Source organism: Rhineura floridana, chromosome 4 (assembly GCF_030035675.1).
Source record: "Rhineura floridana isolate rRhiFlo1 chromosome 4, rRhiFlo1.hap2, whole genome shotgun sequence".
In the NCBI taxonomy this organism is placed as follows: domain Eukaryota; kingdom Metazoa; phylum Chordata; class Lepidosauria; order Squamata; family Rhineuridae; genus Rhineura; species Rhineura floridana.
Window position 1 is genome coordinate 99827361 of NC_084483.1, and position 16164 is coordinate 99843524.

The 16164-nt window shown below is 38.5% G+C and overlaps 1 protein-coding gene across 6 annotated transcripts in view; it reads right to left on the reverse strand.

The window, feature by feature from the left end:
* Positions 1 to 4218: 4218 nt before the first annotated feature.
* PTPRK (protein tyrosine phosphatase receptor type K) overlaps positions 4219 to 16164 on the reverse strand; it is a 579201-nt gene continuing 567255 nt past the window's right edge. For all 6 annotated transcript variants that reach the window (XM_061623803.1, XM_061623801.1, XM_061623802.1 and 3 more), the window contains 3 exons: positions 14924 to 15087; positions 12189 to 12324; positions 4219 to 6720 (listed from right to left, as the gene is read on the reverse strand). In XM_061623803.1, the coding sequence (XP_061479787.1) occupies positions 6667 to 6720; positions 12189 to 12324; positions 14924 to 15087 (354 nt within the window). In that variant the 3' untranslated portion in view covers positions 4219 to 6666. The remainder of the gene's footprint in view (positions 6721 to 12188; positions 12325 to 14923; positions 15088 to 16164) is intronic.

Genomic DNA, 16164 nt, shown 5'->3' on the forward strand with positions numbered 1-16164 from the left:
TGAATTTAATACTTTCCTTGACACCTAAAAAGTCATCTTCCTTGACATTATTTTCTTGGATTTGCAATTGTTTCCAAGTCTTGATTAAAAACAAAACAGATACATACATATTAGTCACCATTTGTACAGCTCAATCAAATTTTGACAAAGTTCAGGACTTACATTGACATATCCTGCATTTTTACACATTTAAACAGGTGTATCTGCCTTTCTGCTAAACACTGAAGAACTTTGGGTAAGAAAAGACTGAGCTGGCAAAGTCTCAGCTGTTTAATGGAGAAATAGTACAACATACAGTTCCCCCCACAAGTTTAACAGATTTAAATAGATTTCTCTGTTACAAGAGAATTGAGTTAATTTCTCATTTGATGTAGGATGGGGCCAGTGTTCAAGCAACTTTCACAATTACTTTGGAATTACATGGCAGTCTCCGGAAAGAACAACCGAAGAACTTGTCAACTAAGGCTTTGTATTACTTGACAGTCAGTGGTGAACTGGCTCTTTTAAGTGAGCCACTAACAAATGTTTCTCTCAATTGCCATAGTTCTTTGCTAGTTAGCCTGAGAATTGACTTAGGAGAGCTGAAAGGTTTAGTGAGTCTACCTATTATTGAATATCATATTAGGGGTTTTTTTTGTAAGCCTTTCATTTTTTAAAAAATGGTTTGTAATAAAACTAGATGGATTCTTAAGCACCATTGACATAAGTTTTGCTGAAAACCTTTTCAGTGCAGTGTTTTAGGGCAAATGAGGACACATTATCTTAATGTTCCCTAAATCTGAGGACATGTTGATAATACACATTTCCTACCAAAATGTTGAGTAGAGTGAGCCACATTATACAAAAACTGAACAAATTCTAGTTCCTGAATTTGCTTTGAGATTAGGAGATCAAACTTTTTAAGGTTCCAAGTCTTAGAGGAGAGGATTATTTTTGGCTTTACATTCCCCCACATACTAATACTTGATTTATTTTCACTACTCTATGGGGTGACACATCTCAAATGTCTGCCCAGCTGCAGCATTAAATGGCAAGAGACATGAGAGAGAAGGAGGAGTGTGACCTTGTTTCTCCTTGATGTCCTGGCCAGCGTCGTTGGATTCAGACTCTCATACTGGTGTGTTTTTCTCCATTATGTTTAATGTGAAATCTGTTTAGAGCATTGCATAGAGCAGTTTACAGATTACACAGAACAGATTCTGCATCACTACACAGCATAAGCAGGCATGACTACTCAAGCTAATACACTGTTGCAGCAATTAGACACATCCCTTGAAACCCTTTAAATAGGCTTGGGACATGCGTTGTATTTGCATGGGGAGGGTCCTCTGAATTGGACTGGGCTCTTATGAACAGATTGAAAAGCTGGCGCCATCTGTGAGTGCCTGTGCATCTGCCTGCATCTCCTTGGTGATAGAGGCAGTGGTACTTCATTGAAATCCTCTTCGGACACCACCTCTGGTTGAGTCTCATCCATCCTCCTTGAGATGAGGCCCGAATGGTGGTGGCTCGGGGGGGCTGAGGGGAGGGAAAGGGGCTGGCTCAGTGTCAGACAGTTTCTTCAGTTGTAATGGAACTACAGGGGCAGAACTGTCACTGACAAAAGTCCTGAAGCTTTATCCTGTTTCAGACCCCTCCTGCAGCAACCCACTGGGCCCCTCCTCAGGATCCCACAGTTGCTCGTCCTCCTCTTGATCACTCCAGGAATGCTCCACAGGACCCATGACACTTGATTTCTCAGTGGCTATCCTTCTGAAGTGGCTATCTGAGTCGGGAGTGAAGGGTCCTGCTTTGCAGGGGTTCTGGTCTTTCTTGGATGGTAGATTCCAGAAGGTGCACTTGTGGGATATTGTTTGGCCCTGTGGAGATCCTTCAGTGTGAGATTCTGCAGGTATAATCTTATCTCCCATGTTTTTCCATATGTGCATGAAACTGCTGAGTAGGGTCATCTGGAATTTGGAGTGTTTCATCCGTATCCTGTTTCTCCATCTCAAGCAGCTGTGATGGTGGATGTGCTGAAGCAATATCCAATTGTGGTAGAGGACTGGATGAAAGCTAAGAAAGTGAAGCTCAGTCCAGATAAGACAGATGGAACAGGTGATTCCTTGATCTAGATAGTGTGCAAACATTTCTAGAGGGGGGCACACCCTAAATGATCAGGTTCACAGCATATGGGTACTCCTGAATCCATCATTGTACTGGAGGCTTTAGTGGCGCAGAGTGCTTTGTATTAACTTTGGCTGGTGACTCAGCTACAGACCTGTTTGGGGATAGCCTGGCTTCAGTGGTCTGTGCTCTGGTAACTTCTAGGTTAAGTAACTGCAGTGCATCATATGTGGCACTGTTTTTGAAGGCAGTCTGGACACTGCATCTAGTGCAGACTCCAGTGCCCAGATTATTAATGGGGACCAGGAAGTCCAAACATGTTATACCTATTCTATCCCAGCTGCACTGGCTGCCAACTAGTTTCTGAACTCTATTCAAAAGTGCTAGTTTTAACACATACAGCCTGACACAATTTGGGAGCCCAATCCCTCATAGACTGCCTTCCCCATAGGAGCTTACTTTGAGGCCTTTCTCTGTGTGCCCTGTCCAGAAGTCTGGAAGGTGGCAATGAGGGAGTAGGGATGGGAAGGCAAGCATAGTTCAGTGTTGATCATTACACTTATTAACCTAGGAACAGACTTTTAATCTACTCTGTCCAAGAAAACATGTACAATATGCACACACACGGTAATGGACAAAGAATACATAATGGATGAAGCATACATATTGAATAAGAGTAACTGTAATAATTGTTTTATATACCACACACATCTGACATCACAGGCTACTTTGGGAAAGTTTCTAAAATTCAAAAGCAATTTTTCATGTAGTGTGGAAGGCTGCTGTCTGTGTCATATAAAAGTAGATTCAGTGCTGGTCATACATGGGAGTACACACATTGGCATCAAGATACTAAAGTCCACTGATTTCAATGAGTCTACTTTGAATATGACAGTACGTTATCACCCATGATTCTTTTATCCTTCCCATTTTATCTAAGAGTCATAGCAGCATGACTGAACCAAAGTATAAGAAAATGTATCATGGGAGGTCAGGTAATCCCTCTCTCCCACCCCCATGTGTAACAACTTCAGTCATAATCAAATAGTGAAAGTTCAGTAGGCTTTGGTTGTGTGAAGAAATCTGACATGTTAAAATTATTTTCAGCACTTAACATTTTTTAAAGATAGGATGACAGGCATGCTAGTAGGATCAGCTTGTCATGTTTGGTTGGGACGGTGAGAAAAATGCTAGCACACTTTAGCTTAATGTTCCTGTTTGCTAAATGGGATTCTAATAACGCTAACAAATATAAATTTGTATAAGCATATAAACATATCCTTATAGATTGTCAAAAGGCCCACATGACAGTGCTTATTACTGGCTGTATAATAAGGAAGGCAGTATTCTGAAGTACATAATATGCAACTAAAGATGAATTGCTATATTCCTAGACCATCTGGAGCAACCAAAACTAAATTAAAATTCATGTTTCTCTAAAGTAATTAAATTTCCAGGAGGGTTGGTGTTGTTTAATTGCTTACTAGTGCATTGTTGGCATGTACAATTTTGCTTGGTGTATAATATAAATGTGAAAATGGAGATTATGATTGGGAGTGTTGAGCCACCTCTCATGATGAAGACTACTAAAAAGGGGATAGAAAGGGAAGGACATTTATTTGTAAGTGTAGTTTTTCTCCAGTTATTGAAGGTTATGAACATTATATTTGGGCAAATAATGAAACTTCACATAAAACAGTTAGGGTTTTCCCTTGGACTTCCAAGCAAGAAATATTTTCATGGAATGATCTATTGGGTTCAGATGTACAGGCAATGTAAGTTTAGCGGATATGAAATATATATATTAAAATCTTAAGTAGTCTGTCTTATATCTGATGTAAAGGAAATGTTGGTATACAGTGTTTGGGTGTTCTTAATGTCACTGTATGTTTAGGGTGGCTTCACAAACTTGGGCACCCCTTTAACACATCTTGAAGAAGGTGGCCTTGAGGGGTTGGCAAAAAGATTCAGTTTCCATCACAATTTTTGCAACTACTGAGAAAAGTGGTTATTCTGAATTAACTGTGAATAAAAGAGTTGTGATTTTGCTGCACAATGCTTTCCATAAAAATGATTAGTATGACCAAAATAAGAAATAGTATGAACTCAACATTTTATAAAACTTCTTTAATTCACTCTTACTTTACATGAGTATTTATAAGCACCTTGTCATTTACTCTTGATCAAAGAAATCAACAGGGCACACAAATGATTTTCATTTGGAAAATATGTCCAGGCTTATGAATGTGCATATGAAGAGTTAAGTAATAACATGGATACTTTGCATACCAAACTACAACCTAATCTGGAACTGATTCAATACATTTTGGCTTTGTAAGAGTGCAAAGCTTCCATCAACACAATCCTAGGCAACCAGGGGAGAGGAAGTAGATACACAACTGAAGGCATTTTGAAAATATTTCCTGCAGTCAGTCACCTTGCAAGCCAGTTTTAAATGAAAAAGATTGCCTGTTTAGGCAGATGACTGACTACAATAAAAATGTCAAAATACCTCTAGTATTGGTGGGGATAGTACTGTGTTGAAACCTGTTGTCTCAATTTCTTGAAATTTTTATTCCCCTCCAAAAGAGGCTTCAATTTTTCTGCTTCCTTCTCAGGACACGTTAGAACTGCTTTATAATTTTGGTGTGGGCAGGGTTGAGCTTACCTTATCATTGTGAAGTGTCTGTGAATGGTGTTTGTTTCCCCCCCCCTCTTTCCATTGAACATTTCTCTCATGTGCTATGTGGTTTCTCAGGTTGCCTTCACTTCCTCTTCTGATAAAGCCCCATTGGAAAAATTCCAGTGACACCTTCCCCTGAGCTTTAACTGAAGCACTGGGTATTAGGAAGCTGGATACTGTGTGCCTAAGATCAGTGAACCTGGTAATTTTGTATGTAAAGGAAACAGATCATTTTAGCTTTTAAAAAAATATTTCTGCACTGATTTATTTTATTTACTGTATGTATACACTGCCTTTCTGCTAAGCCACCCAAGGCAGTTTAAAATTTTAAAATACTAAAACAAATCATATAAAATGCCAAGTAAAAATACTTCACTTGGGAGAAAAGTGAACAGCTGTCAGGCATGCAGTAGGCAGCCTCCCTACTTTTCTGTGGTTACCTGAAAGCCCAGTGTGAACATGTTATCAGATTTTCAGGGAATCCAGCCAACCAAGAAGGCTACAGAGTGCAGACTACACAAGATATATTTTGTAGAAGAAAGAAGGATGGTCACAAACACTCCCTAACCACCTTAAAAGTAACGTAAGTATGACAAGAACTTTGCACCCCACCCATTAGGATTTTACCAGAATTTTCTTTACCCTTTGATAATTTTTGAATGCAATTTATTTTCTAGAGAATCGTTGAAAAAATTCAGAGGAATTTTTGGCACAGTACATTTGGGGAGCCTTGTGCTATGGCTGACTGGGATTGCCTCCTGCCTAATCAATATGAAAAGAAATGTGGTTTCTTTTTCAAACCAAACCTTTCTTTCTTTAATATTTCCATATTTCTTCTAATCTGTGTTTCAAGCATTTATTATTAACACTTTGTTCCTTTAAAAAGTGAAGTTACTTCCAACATTGTGCAAGTCATAAGCAAGGCCATATGTGTGCAGTTTCCATTTGATTCATATTATTAAACTCTTTTAAAAAACCTATACATGTTGAGAGAGGTTCTGATTTAGACTTTTGGAAACAAAGTAAGGATTTCATTCATAAGCATATACCCAACAACGAAAAACCACTAAGCAATGTTTTCTGGTCTACCCATGAAAAGTCTCTCTCTCTCTCTACTTCCACAAAACCATACAAAAAATAATCTACAAAAATCATTTACACTTGATTTCAACAAAGAACCCCCCCAAGCTTTTCAAGAAAAAAAAAGGTTTTGTTCAGCCATCATAAAAGCAATGTCAGTAAACAATAAATACAATGTGCTTTTTTCTCCATATTGACATATTTACACTTGAGTCTTTGGCTTATGTTTAGATTTCTTTATAAAGAACTTTGATCAGGCTGTCATTGCACATTAAAACAAAATAAGCCAGTTATCATACATATATTTCTATATATACTTTCTTGCAACACATGAAACCTATAGAGACTATCAATTTGCACAGTTTTGTTTTACTTTTAAGTTTATCAAATTAAGAACAAAAGGAAAACAAAATGTTGAAGAGAAATAGATACATGCAACAGATGGCGGTTCTAGTGTAACCGAGAAACAGCTGAATATACAAGCACTGGAAAAGTCCTACCTCGAACAGCAGACGTGCTCTGCCTCAGCTCTTCTGTATTTTTTTGTGGCACTATATGTTCATAGTGTGTACAGGCATAGAAACAGTCCTCTTTATATATATATATATATATATATATATATATATATATATATATATATATATATATATATAATTAAGATACACCATTTATTAAGAAAAATACTTTTGCATTTAAAAATTAACTCTTCCTCTTCACAGGTTCAACAGCTGATGCCAAAACACAGTTCATTAAATTTAATATTATTTGGTTCACTTGATTACATCCATCTTTTCTCACTATGATGATTCGAGGTATTCAAGTGCAACGTCGTAGCAGAAACGATATTGCTCCTAGGAAGAAAAGAATGCATAAAGTTAGACAAATTGCGCATTTAAAAAATGGCATTCCTTAGAACTTGCATAATTTATTTCCAAATTGTCAAGGTTTTAATTTGATAGGAATTTTGGGGGGCAATACTTGGGAATTTACTGTTACCAGTAGCTTGAAATCTCACCTTAATTCAAGATAGTCTCTGTCGACCAAACTAGAATGAACTGTTGAGTTCATTCTTTATCTACTAGCCACTGCTTTAACTAATCTGTGTGGTCTTTTGCTCAGAAAAATATTGATATTGATACTTTTAAAGGAAATACTAATATTTCCATTCAATTTTGAAGGAAATACCAATATTTTAAAAGGGCATATTGATGTTATTTTTATAATCAGTGTTTTAGAGGTGGCTTTTTTAAAACAAAAAATCAGTTTTCACAAATAGCCATTGAAATTTACTACATTAAAATCTGATCCTCAACAATTGAGAATAAGTGAATTAATGGAAAATTTGGTACTAAATCAGAATTGGGTGGAATTCTAGCATATCCCTGTAATGGGAAGCCCCAGATTATGGCTTAAATATGCATATAGTGTGCTGAAATCATTTACATATGCTTAGATTTGCTTAGAAGATGCCTAATAATTATTGAAATAGTGTATAAAGTCTGCTGTGTGCATAAGAGCCAAACAGTAAAACAGGAATAGTTTGAAACTGCCCCTCCCTTTTCCTCTTTCTCCTGACTACAGCTATAATTTTCCTGAGAAACAACTGGAATAGACAAACATTATTTTCTCATGAAGTTGAATACAGTACAAGATAATAGGTCTCAGCAGATAGCCAGTGTGTCCTGCCAACAGTTAATATGAAGTAAGAGGAAATCCTTATATGGTGAGGTTAAGCAGACTAGTTGAAAAAGGAAGACTCACCAGGAGCATCTGATGAGAGCCTGATGAGAAGTAGCAAAAAGCAAGTAAGACCATGGGAACATGCCTTCCCTTAGAAAAAAGTGTATAAAAAACCAACTTTATAGCACTCAGGGCTCCTCAGCTCTGCTAGAGTGGGGGGGGGGTGTCAAAGAAAGCAGGAGAACCATCCATCTATTCTATCCATAGCATCAGATGGGTGATGTAGCATGACATGTATAGCTACATAGTCTGTACTTGGGCTCCGTGATATTACTTAGAGTTTAACTCAGTCTTTCAACTATTGTAACTTGTTTTAACTAAGATGGGTCTTCAGAGTCTTAGAATCATAGAAAAGTAGAGCTGGAAGGGGCCTACAAGGCCATCAACTCCAACCCCCTGCTCAATGCAGGAATCCAGCACTTATACTTTGATGTTAAATGGATATCCAGCAATTTTTTTTAATGCTGATATATATATGTCTATTTTTCTGATTTTGCAATGATGGCTAAGGCCACATAGAATGCATTTTATTAGTTGTAGTGTGCAAGATACACACTATAATATCATATATTATAAAGACTGTTCTGCTGTTTGAAGTCTGACTCCCAAATAGAAAATTTCTGGACTCTAGAATTGAGTTGGGTCTCCTCTATTCTCTGCCTACACTATACGGCTGTTCAGTGAGCGTAGGGGATCTACTGTTCAACACACATGGACTCTTTGTAGACACGGAGGAAGGGAGAAAGCAAGAACCAGTGACCCTATGCATTCACTGGCTAGTCTTGCCAGTAACACCAATCTGTGTGTTTTTTCTCAGAAAAATTATTGATATTAACATAGATACTTTAAAAGGAAATATTGATATTTCCTTCAAAACATTGACATTTCCATTTAAAATATTGATATTTTGAAGGAAATACCAATATTTCTAAAGGGCATATTGATAAATTATTCTGATGATCTATGTTTTAGAGGCAGATTTTTGTTTCTAAAAGTCAGTTTTCACAAATAGCCATCAAAGTCGCTACATTAAAATCCAATCCTCAACTATTGAGAATAAGCAAATTAATGGAAAATTTGATACTAAATCCGAATTAGGTGGAATTCTAGCATATCCCTATTTGCTACCCTGTGATTTGTTCTGCTATTCTACCAGCTATAAAACAAAAAGTTTTCATTATCACAGAATAATTTTGTCCCCTTGTCATGGACAATAAACAGCTTATGTAGTCAAATAGTATTCATTGTTTTAATACTACAGTTAACAAGCATCAGTGTTTTACTACTACAGTGAGGGACCACTCTACAGTGAGGGGCTGAACTAAATGAATCCCAAATTCAGCTCTACCAATTGTGATTAAGTTCTGTAAGGTCAAATATATAGGAATTTGAATTTCAATGCATTAGTAAACAGAGATGTACAGCGGCAGTTTGCTGCCTGACTGTACAAAGATAGTATTCTAAGAGAGATATTTTTGCCCCAAGGCCCACTTTCTGGGAGAAAAAAAAATTCAGAACCTCACAAAGATTAATGATAAGATTCTTGCCATTCTTCAAAGAGAGAGAGAAAAATCCCCTTGCACCCCTCCCCCCTGCAACTCTAGAAACTAACAGTGTAAGCAGGAAGTGGGAAAAGCTTTCTGAAAGGTTTTATTTATTCTGTTCTTTTTGGTTATCTGATCATCTTGGTGAATATAGGGCAGCTGACAATGCTACAGTGGTTTTCTTTTCTTATTTCCTCACCCAGCTGAACAGCTGCTGTATGCATAAGATCAAGATGGTTCACCCACTTAATACAGGACACACAGCTTCAGTCATTCAGCAACTATAGAGTAAGATTGCAAAGGAATATTGACTACTTTTCTTCCCTTTTTTGTGCTAAAGATTAAATTGTAACTTGGGAATTTCTAGGTAAAGGCTTATTGATTACATTACACTCTGTGTGTTCTGAAGTGCTTTTAATCATAAAAGGGCATAATGCAACAAAAGCAGCCTCATTAAAGTGCTTTAATCTTTCTGTTTCAAAATTCTGCAAACAAGCACAGAGTATTAAAAGATGGGACCTGTAAGTAAATGTAAACGGAAGGTGGGGATCATGGGGGGGGGGGAGGTCATTTTCTTCTGTTCTTTTTTCCTAACCTCTATTGCCTAGGAATGTCAGAGAATTCTGAAGAAAACAGAAGCAGAAATTGCCAGTGTTCGCTTATTTACCCCATGTCCAGAATTGAAATCAATCCAGCAAATACCAGCAGGTCCACAAACAAAATGTAATTGATGACTTTTCCCCTTTTAAATTGTTTCCTTTGCATTGAAATGAATGGGTGTGGAAATAATTGCACCATTAGTTATGTTTATTATTTATTTATTTATTTATTAAATTTATATCCTGCCCTTCCTACTAATAGGAGCCCAGGGTGGCAAACAAAAACACTAAAAACACTCTAAAACATCTTTAAAAACAGACTTTAAAATATATTAAAACAAAATATCTTTAAAAACATCTTTTAAAAAAAGCTTTAAAAACACAATCAGTCAAAGTTGAATCCATAACTTATGTAAATTACATTACGTAGTGGACAGTGAGACAGATAACACAGTATTTGGTAGACACTGAACTGCAGTGGAATGGAAACAGCACTCATTGTGATCAAGACAGGTAGGAACAAAAATTCTCCCTTCTTGCATTCCTAGCTGTAGTGTGCTCTATTCCACAGATCTTCAAGCTTGTTTCCACAGTCTCTGTCTCCACCTCCAACCCTCCCACTAAACTTTCCCTGAACCCTTCTCTTCTGTATGTTTTCTTACAGTTTGGGAAAGGGAAAAAAAATCCACCCAGCAAAGATGCTAATCAGGTCTTGTGTTTTGAAGGAAACCTAGTCAACATCTTTGTCAGATGAATGCTTCCTTCCATCCTTGTCTCCCATCATCTGAAGCATTAGAATAGATCTGGGTTCCCCCAACACTGCACTCTCAGGTATTGCCCTTTGCACCTGCAAAAGTCCCCTGCCCCTTCCATTTTTTTAAATTGGAGGGGAGAGGCTGATTTTTTTACTTGCTTTTTAAAGGTGGGTTGTTGTTTGCTTCTTTTGAGTGTTTGGGGGTATAGGTGTAGGTAGTTTGCCTGTGTCTTTGGGAAGGGGGTGCTTCTGAGTATTGCCAATCTTTCTTGTATGAAATGGCCATTTTGTGGTGCTTGTGACAGTTCCTTCAATTTCCAAATGTGCCTCTGCGCACAAAAAGGCTAGGGACACTTGGAATAGATAAAGGGTTGAACAGTGTGTAGTCTTCATCATCATTTCAGAGTTGGGGGTTGAATGTGTGGATCTGTTCACTGTACATCCAAAACAATTGTGGAGTGGGAAATAGGGAGTTGGGCTCAGAGGAAAAAAATCCATAATCAACATCCTAAAGTGTCTTTAATACTGGGCTACCTAAAGAGTAAATGATATTCTAATGACCAAAATGCTATAGAAAAAAATGTTATAATTTTATTTTTATGATGATCAAAAGTTTTTCAATAAATATTTTTGGGTTTCAGAAATATCATTGGTATTGAAAAAACATTTGTTTGGTTTGAAACCATTAATAAGGACCTGGCTTGCACATTTGTAGCACTGGGGTCTAAGAAACTGATGCCGTAAGGTTTTATGAAACCTGAGGGTTGACTAGAAGGCATAGATAAAGGCCGGGCTATCTAGAGGGTAAGAGCAACATTTAGCTACAAAAGCTCCTGACAGGTGGCTCCAGGAAGAAGGGAAAAGTGCCAGAAATACTTAGGCCCTACAGCAACCATATTTCCTGGAAAGACAGAATTTCACCATGGGTCTTTTAGCTTCAGCCTCCTATGAGAATATCAGTGGTAGTAAGGAAGTATCTTTACGTCACTGTATTCTCTATAGACTGGCCCACTGACTTACAGCAGGGCTGTGCAGCCTTCTTTCTGTCAAGTGCTGTATTCCGTCAGGGGTAATCTGCCAGGGTCCACATGCTGAATGTGGGTGGGCCCAAAGCCAGTGGTGTGTGGGGCCACACCTTTTTGCTCTCTTTCTGCCACCCCATTCTCTTTCCTCCCCTCTCCCCGCTTAGCGGGACAGGCACTCTTCTGAAACTGGGCTGCAGGTTGTCCACCCCTGCCTTAGGGCCACCTTGTTTTTCCAAATTATTATGTCATCTGTAGGTCATACATTATGATAGCTAAAAATAGCTTCCTGACACTGTACACCAAATCACACAGGTAGTGAACAATGAGAGGTGTTTCAATGAGTCTTACAGAGATTTACCAAAGCAAGGCATCTTTCAGAGGTGACAAAAACATTTGCATTTTGTTAGGCATTCAGTGGATGAGAGAAAATATAGGGTTATACTTTGACAGAAGTATATTAAATAGATTTTAATATCTAATCTTAACCCCATGTACAACACGGGATATGCAGAATGCAACTATGACTTTTCATAGCAACAATTAATATTGCCTTTAACCAGGAAGAATGTTTCTGTGAGACTTTTTAAAATAAGAATTCTTTGTTTTAGATTATTTTGTCTGTCTGCACAAAATAACATTCCAGATCTATGAACTTACCGGTGTTTCTACCATGTTTGGCTTACTGTTCCTTAAAGTTTTTACTGCATGGAAAACATCAATGACATTTTGCCTTTTAACCATTTCCACTACTATGCCTATGGCACAGAACATTCCACTTCGTCCACCGCCGTTCCTGAGCACAAAAAGAACATTTTTTTTGGTTTTTTTTAAAAAATATTTATGGACTTTCGATTGTTTCTACGTCAGAGTAGTCCCACTGAAATCAATAGACTTAGGCTGCAATTGTAATCCCACTTACCTGGGAGTAAGCCTCATTGAATTTAACAGGAATTACATCTGAGTGGACATGATTAGGATTGAATTTAAGTTTGCCCACCCCCCACCCCCATATTGTTCACTCTCATACATCCAACCTGGTTACTCCTGGATTTGATGAAATTATAGACAGAATTCAGTGTCATCCATGTATTTGATGGCACTCAGCTCCAAAATGTGGGACAACCTCAGTGGCTTCATGTAGATATTAAACAGCATTAGGGAGATAACAAAACCCTGTAAAATGCCATAGCACAAGTGTCCTGGCATTGAACTATAGCTCCTGATCCAGCCTTCTGGAATGTAGCTTCCAGGTAGAAGAAGAATCATGAAAGAACTGTGCTTCTCCCTAAGCTAAATAGGAAATTCAGAGATACTGTATAGTGTGGTTGACAGCAACAAAAGCAGTTCAGAAATCCGAGAAAATCTAGAGGGACCCACTTTCCCATGAAGTTGCTGGTGGAGATCAAAATCATTTTGGTCCCGTACCTGTTTCAGAAAATCAGTATAATTCAGGAGCCATCACAATGCCTGGACCTGTGTAGCCGCTATGACTTGTCCAAAAAAGGGGAGTTTCGCTACTAGCTGGCAGTTAGCAAGATCGTGATGCCCCACAAAGGTTTCTTAAGGGCCTCACAACTGCTTCCTTTAATATCTGTCAACAAAGAGCTCTGTATCCTGTGAGACTCAGCTACACAAGAAGAGCCAGCTGGATCAGCCCAGTAGCCCATCCAGTCCAGCATCCTGTTCTCACATTGGCCAACTAGATGCCTATGGGAAGCCCACAAAGAGGACCTAAACGCAAAAGCACTCTCCTCTTCTGCGGTTTCCAGCAACTTGTATTCGGAAGCATACAGTCTCTGACTGTGGTGGGACAGCAGAGCTATCATGGCAAGTAACTACCCACTGCTAAACGGCAGGTTTAGCAGTATCCATTAGTTGATTAACTTGTCAAATCATATTTCAAGTAATACACATAAAGTTTCCCAGTAAGGACTTATTGTGAGACGCATTTCCAACTTCTCCCACATGGAGGGGTTTTTTTGGGGGGGGAGCGGAGTCATTGCTGGATTTCTTCCTTTTTGTGGGATGCGGATTTGGAGAGGGGAGTTCAGTGCTCCCAGTGTTTCTGGCAAAAAAGACCTCTGCCAAGCTTGTTTATCAGGCATTTAATACCCTTTTCTTTCTAGACCAGCTTACATCAGAAAAATAAAAAGTTTCATGCAATAAAATCAACACACATAAACAATAATAAATTATTAAAACACAGCAGCAAATAGCAAATCAATAAAAGAATAGTTAAAACCAACAAATCTAAAATGTCTGGGAAAATTAAAAGGTGTTCATCTACAACTGAAAGGATAATGAACTTGGTACCAGGCAAATCTCCCTCGGGAAGGAATTCCAGAGATGGAGCACCATCACAGAGAAGGCCCTACTTTTGTCACCACCTACTTCATGTCCAATGATGATGGAACTTGGAAAAAGGTCTCCAAGGCAAACTTTAACGTACAGGCAGCAGGAAATACCCAGGACCTAAGCCTCCCATTTTGCCACCCAGGACCAAAGCCTCCCATTGTGCCATGCTATCCATATATTTGGATTTATTCTTATTGCTGTTGTTGTTTATTAGATGAGTAGCTTGACACCTGAAGGTCCCCAAGCAACTTACACAATGTTAAAACAAAAACAAATAAAACATACTATAAAAACATAACAGTAAACAACAACAAAACAATAGCAATAGCACCCTATACAGCCACAGGAAAGTTTGGCAACATATTAAAACAAAACATCATCTCAATCTATCAAATGCCTGGGAGAAAAGGTAAGTGTTTACATGGTGCTGAAATATGTCAATGAAGGTGCCAGGTGAACCTCACTAGGAAGCATATTCCATAGATAGGGAGCTACAACTGAAAAGGCCCTCAGAGGGGGGACCTGGAGAAGGGCCTCAGAGGAAGATCTAAGGGTCTGGGTAGGTAAAAAACAAAATAGACATGTACCCACATCAAAGCACATACCCTTTTCTTGTGGTTGGGGGGAATGTTCCTCTTTAAAATATATGGAAATGTGAGCCTGACATGTGATACTTCTGTATATTCTAATGTGGAATGCAGCAATCGCACCCACAGACACCCACACCAGTGCACATATATGTGTGCTCTTTGTACTTGATTTGTGCTGGTACGTGGACTGAAGTACAAAATGCCAAGTGAGAATCAGCCGAAAGCCTCACATGTGCACTTGTAACACTTTCAGTTAGCATTTAGTTGTAGATCCCTGGGAATCACTAATCTAGAATAACATTTGAAAAAGAGGACAGTAAATACAATCTTTGATTAGAAAAAAACATTCCTTTAATGAGACATACCTAGAACATTCATCTCCATGAAAGTCATTTCACTGTATGGAGATAATTAGATTTAAGGATGAAAATGCTGTATCACACTTACAGACAATGAATTATAGTTCTGCCTTCTCCTTCTTCACATTCTTCCTGCCACTTTTCAACCTGAAGAATTAACTTCAAGAATGACCGTTTGGAGCCTGGCACATCTCTGTGAGATGCCCATCCCAAATACTGGAACTGCTGTACCATCAGATAGCCTTCCTGAGGCTGATGAAAGGAAACAAACTCATGTTAACAATTGCAATAACCATAATGGTCCATTACAGAAAATCCAAAAGGCTCAGCAGAGTAATAGCTTTATTAAGACCAGTTTAAAAATTACAACGTAAGCAAGCTTCCAAGTTCTTCAACAGTTTTCAACAGAGAGAGAGAGAGAGAGAGAGAGAAGAAAAAAGTGGGAGCAGAATGTTACGACAAAACCTGAGTGTTAAGATGTAAAATGTGTGCTGTGGGAGTGGAAGGAGGGAGATGCTTATGGAAACTCAACTAGATTAAGTTGTGTTTGGTGAAAAAATACCTCAAGAGATAGAGAAGTATGATTGCTCACTCTGATTTTTCTTTAAAAAAAACAACAGCAATGTTTCTGCTTTGTCTCTAGCACTGACTGAACTGAATCCATAGTTCCCTTGGAATACTCTTCTTCCAGAAAAGAGCAGTAAAGCATAGTAGTCCTAACATTAGGAAAGCTGGAAATTAATTTCAGATGGTGCACAAGGGACAAAGTGTAAGCAGAAGTCCACTCATTTCCATGAACATAAGAATCCCCTTGTTGGATCAGGCCAAAGGCCCATCTAGTCCAGCATCCTGTTCTCACAATAGCCAACCAAATACCAGTGGGAAGACCACAAACAAGACTTGAGCACCATAACACTCTCTCCACCTGCAGTTCCCTGCAATTGGTATTCAGAGGCATATTGCTTCCAACAGTGCAGGTAGAACATAGCTATTGTGACTAGTAGCCACCAATTGCCTTACTGTTCATGAATTTGTCTAATCCTCTTTTAAAGCCATCCAAGCTGGTGGCCATCACTACATCATGTGGCAGTGAATGTCTTATTGTAACTATGCACTATGTGAAGACATACTTTCTTTTGCCTGTCTTGAACTTTCCAACATTGAGCTTCGTTGGATGTCCCTGAGTTCTAATATTATGAGAGGGGGAGAAAATATTTTCTCTATCTACTTTCTCTACACCAGCCTTTCCCAACCTTTGGGTCCCCAGATGTTATGGGACTACAACTTTCATCAGCCCCAACCAGCATGGCTAGTGGTCAGGAATGATGG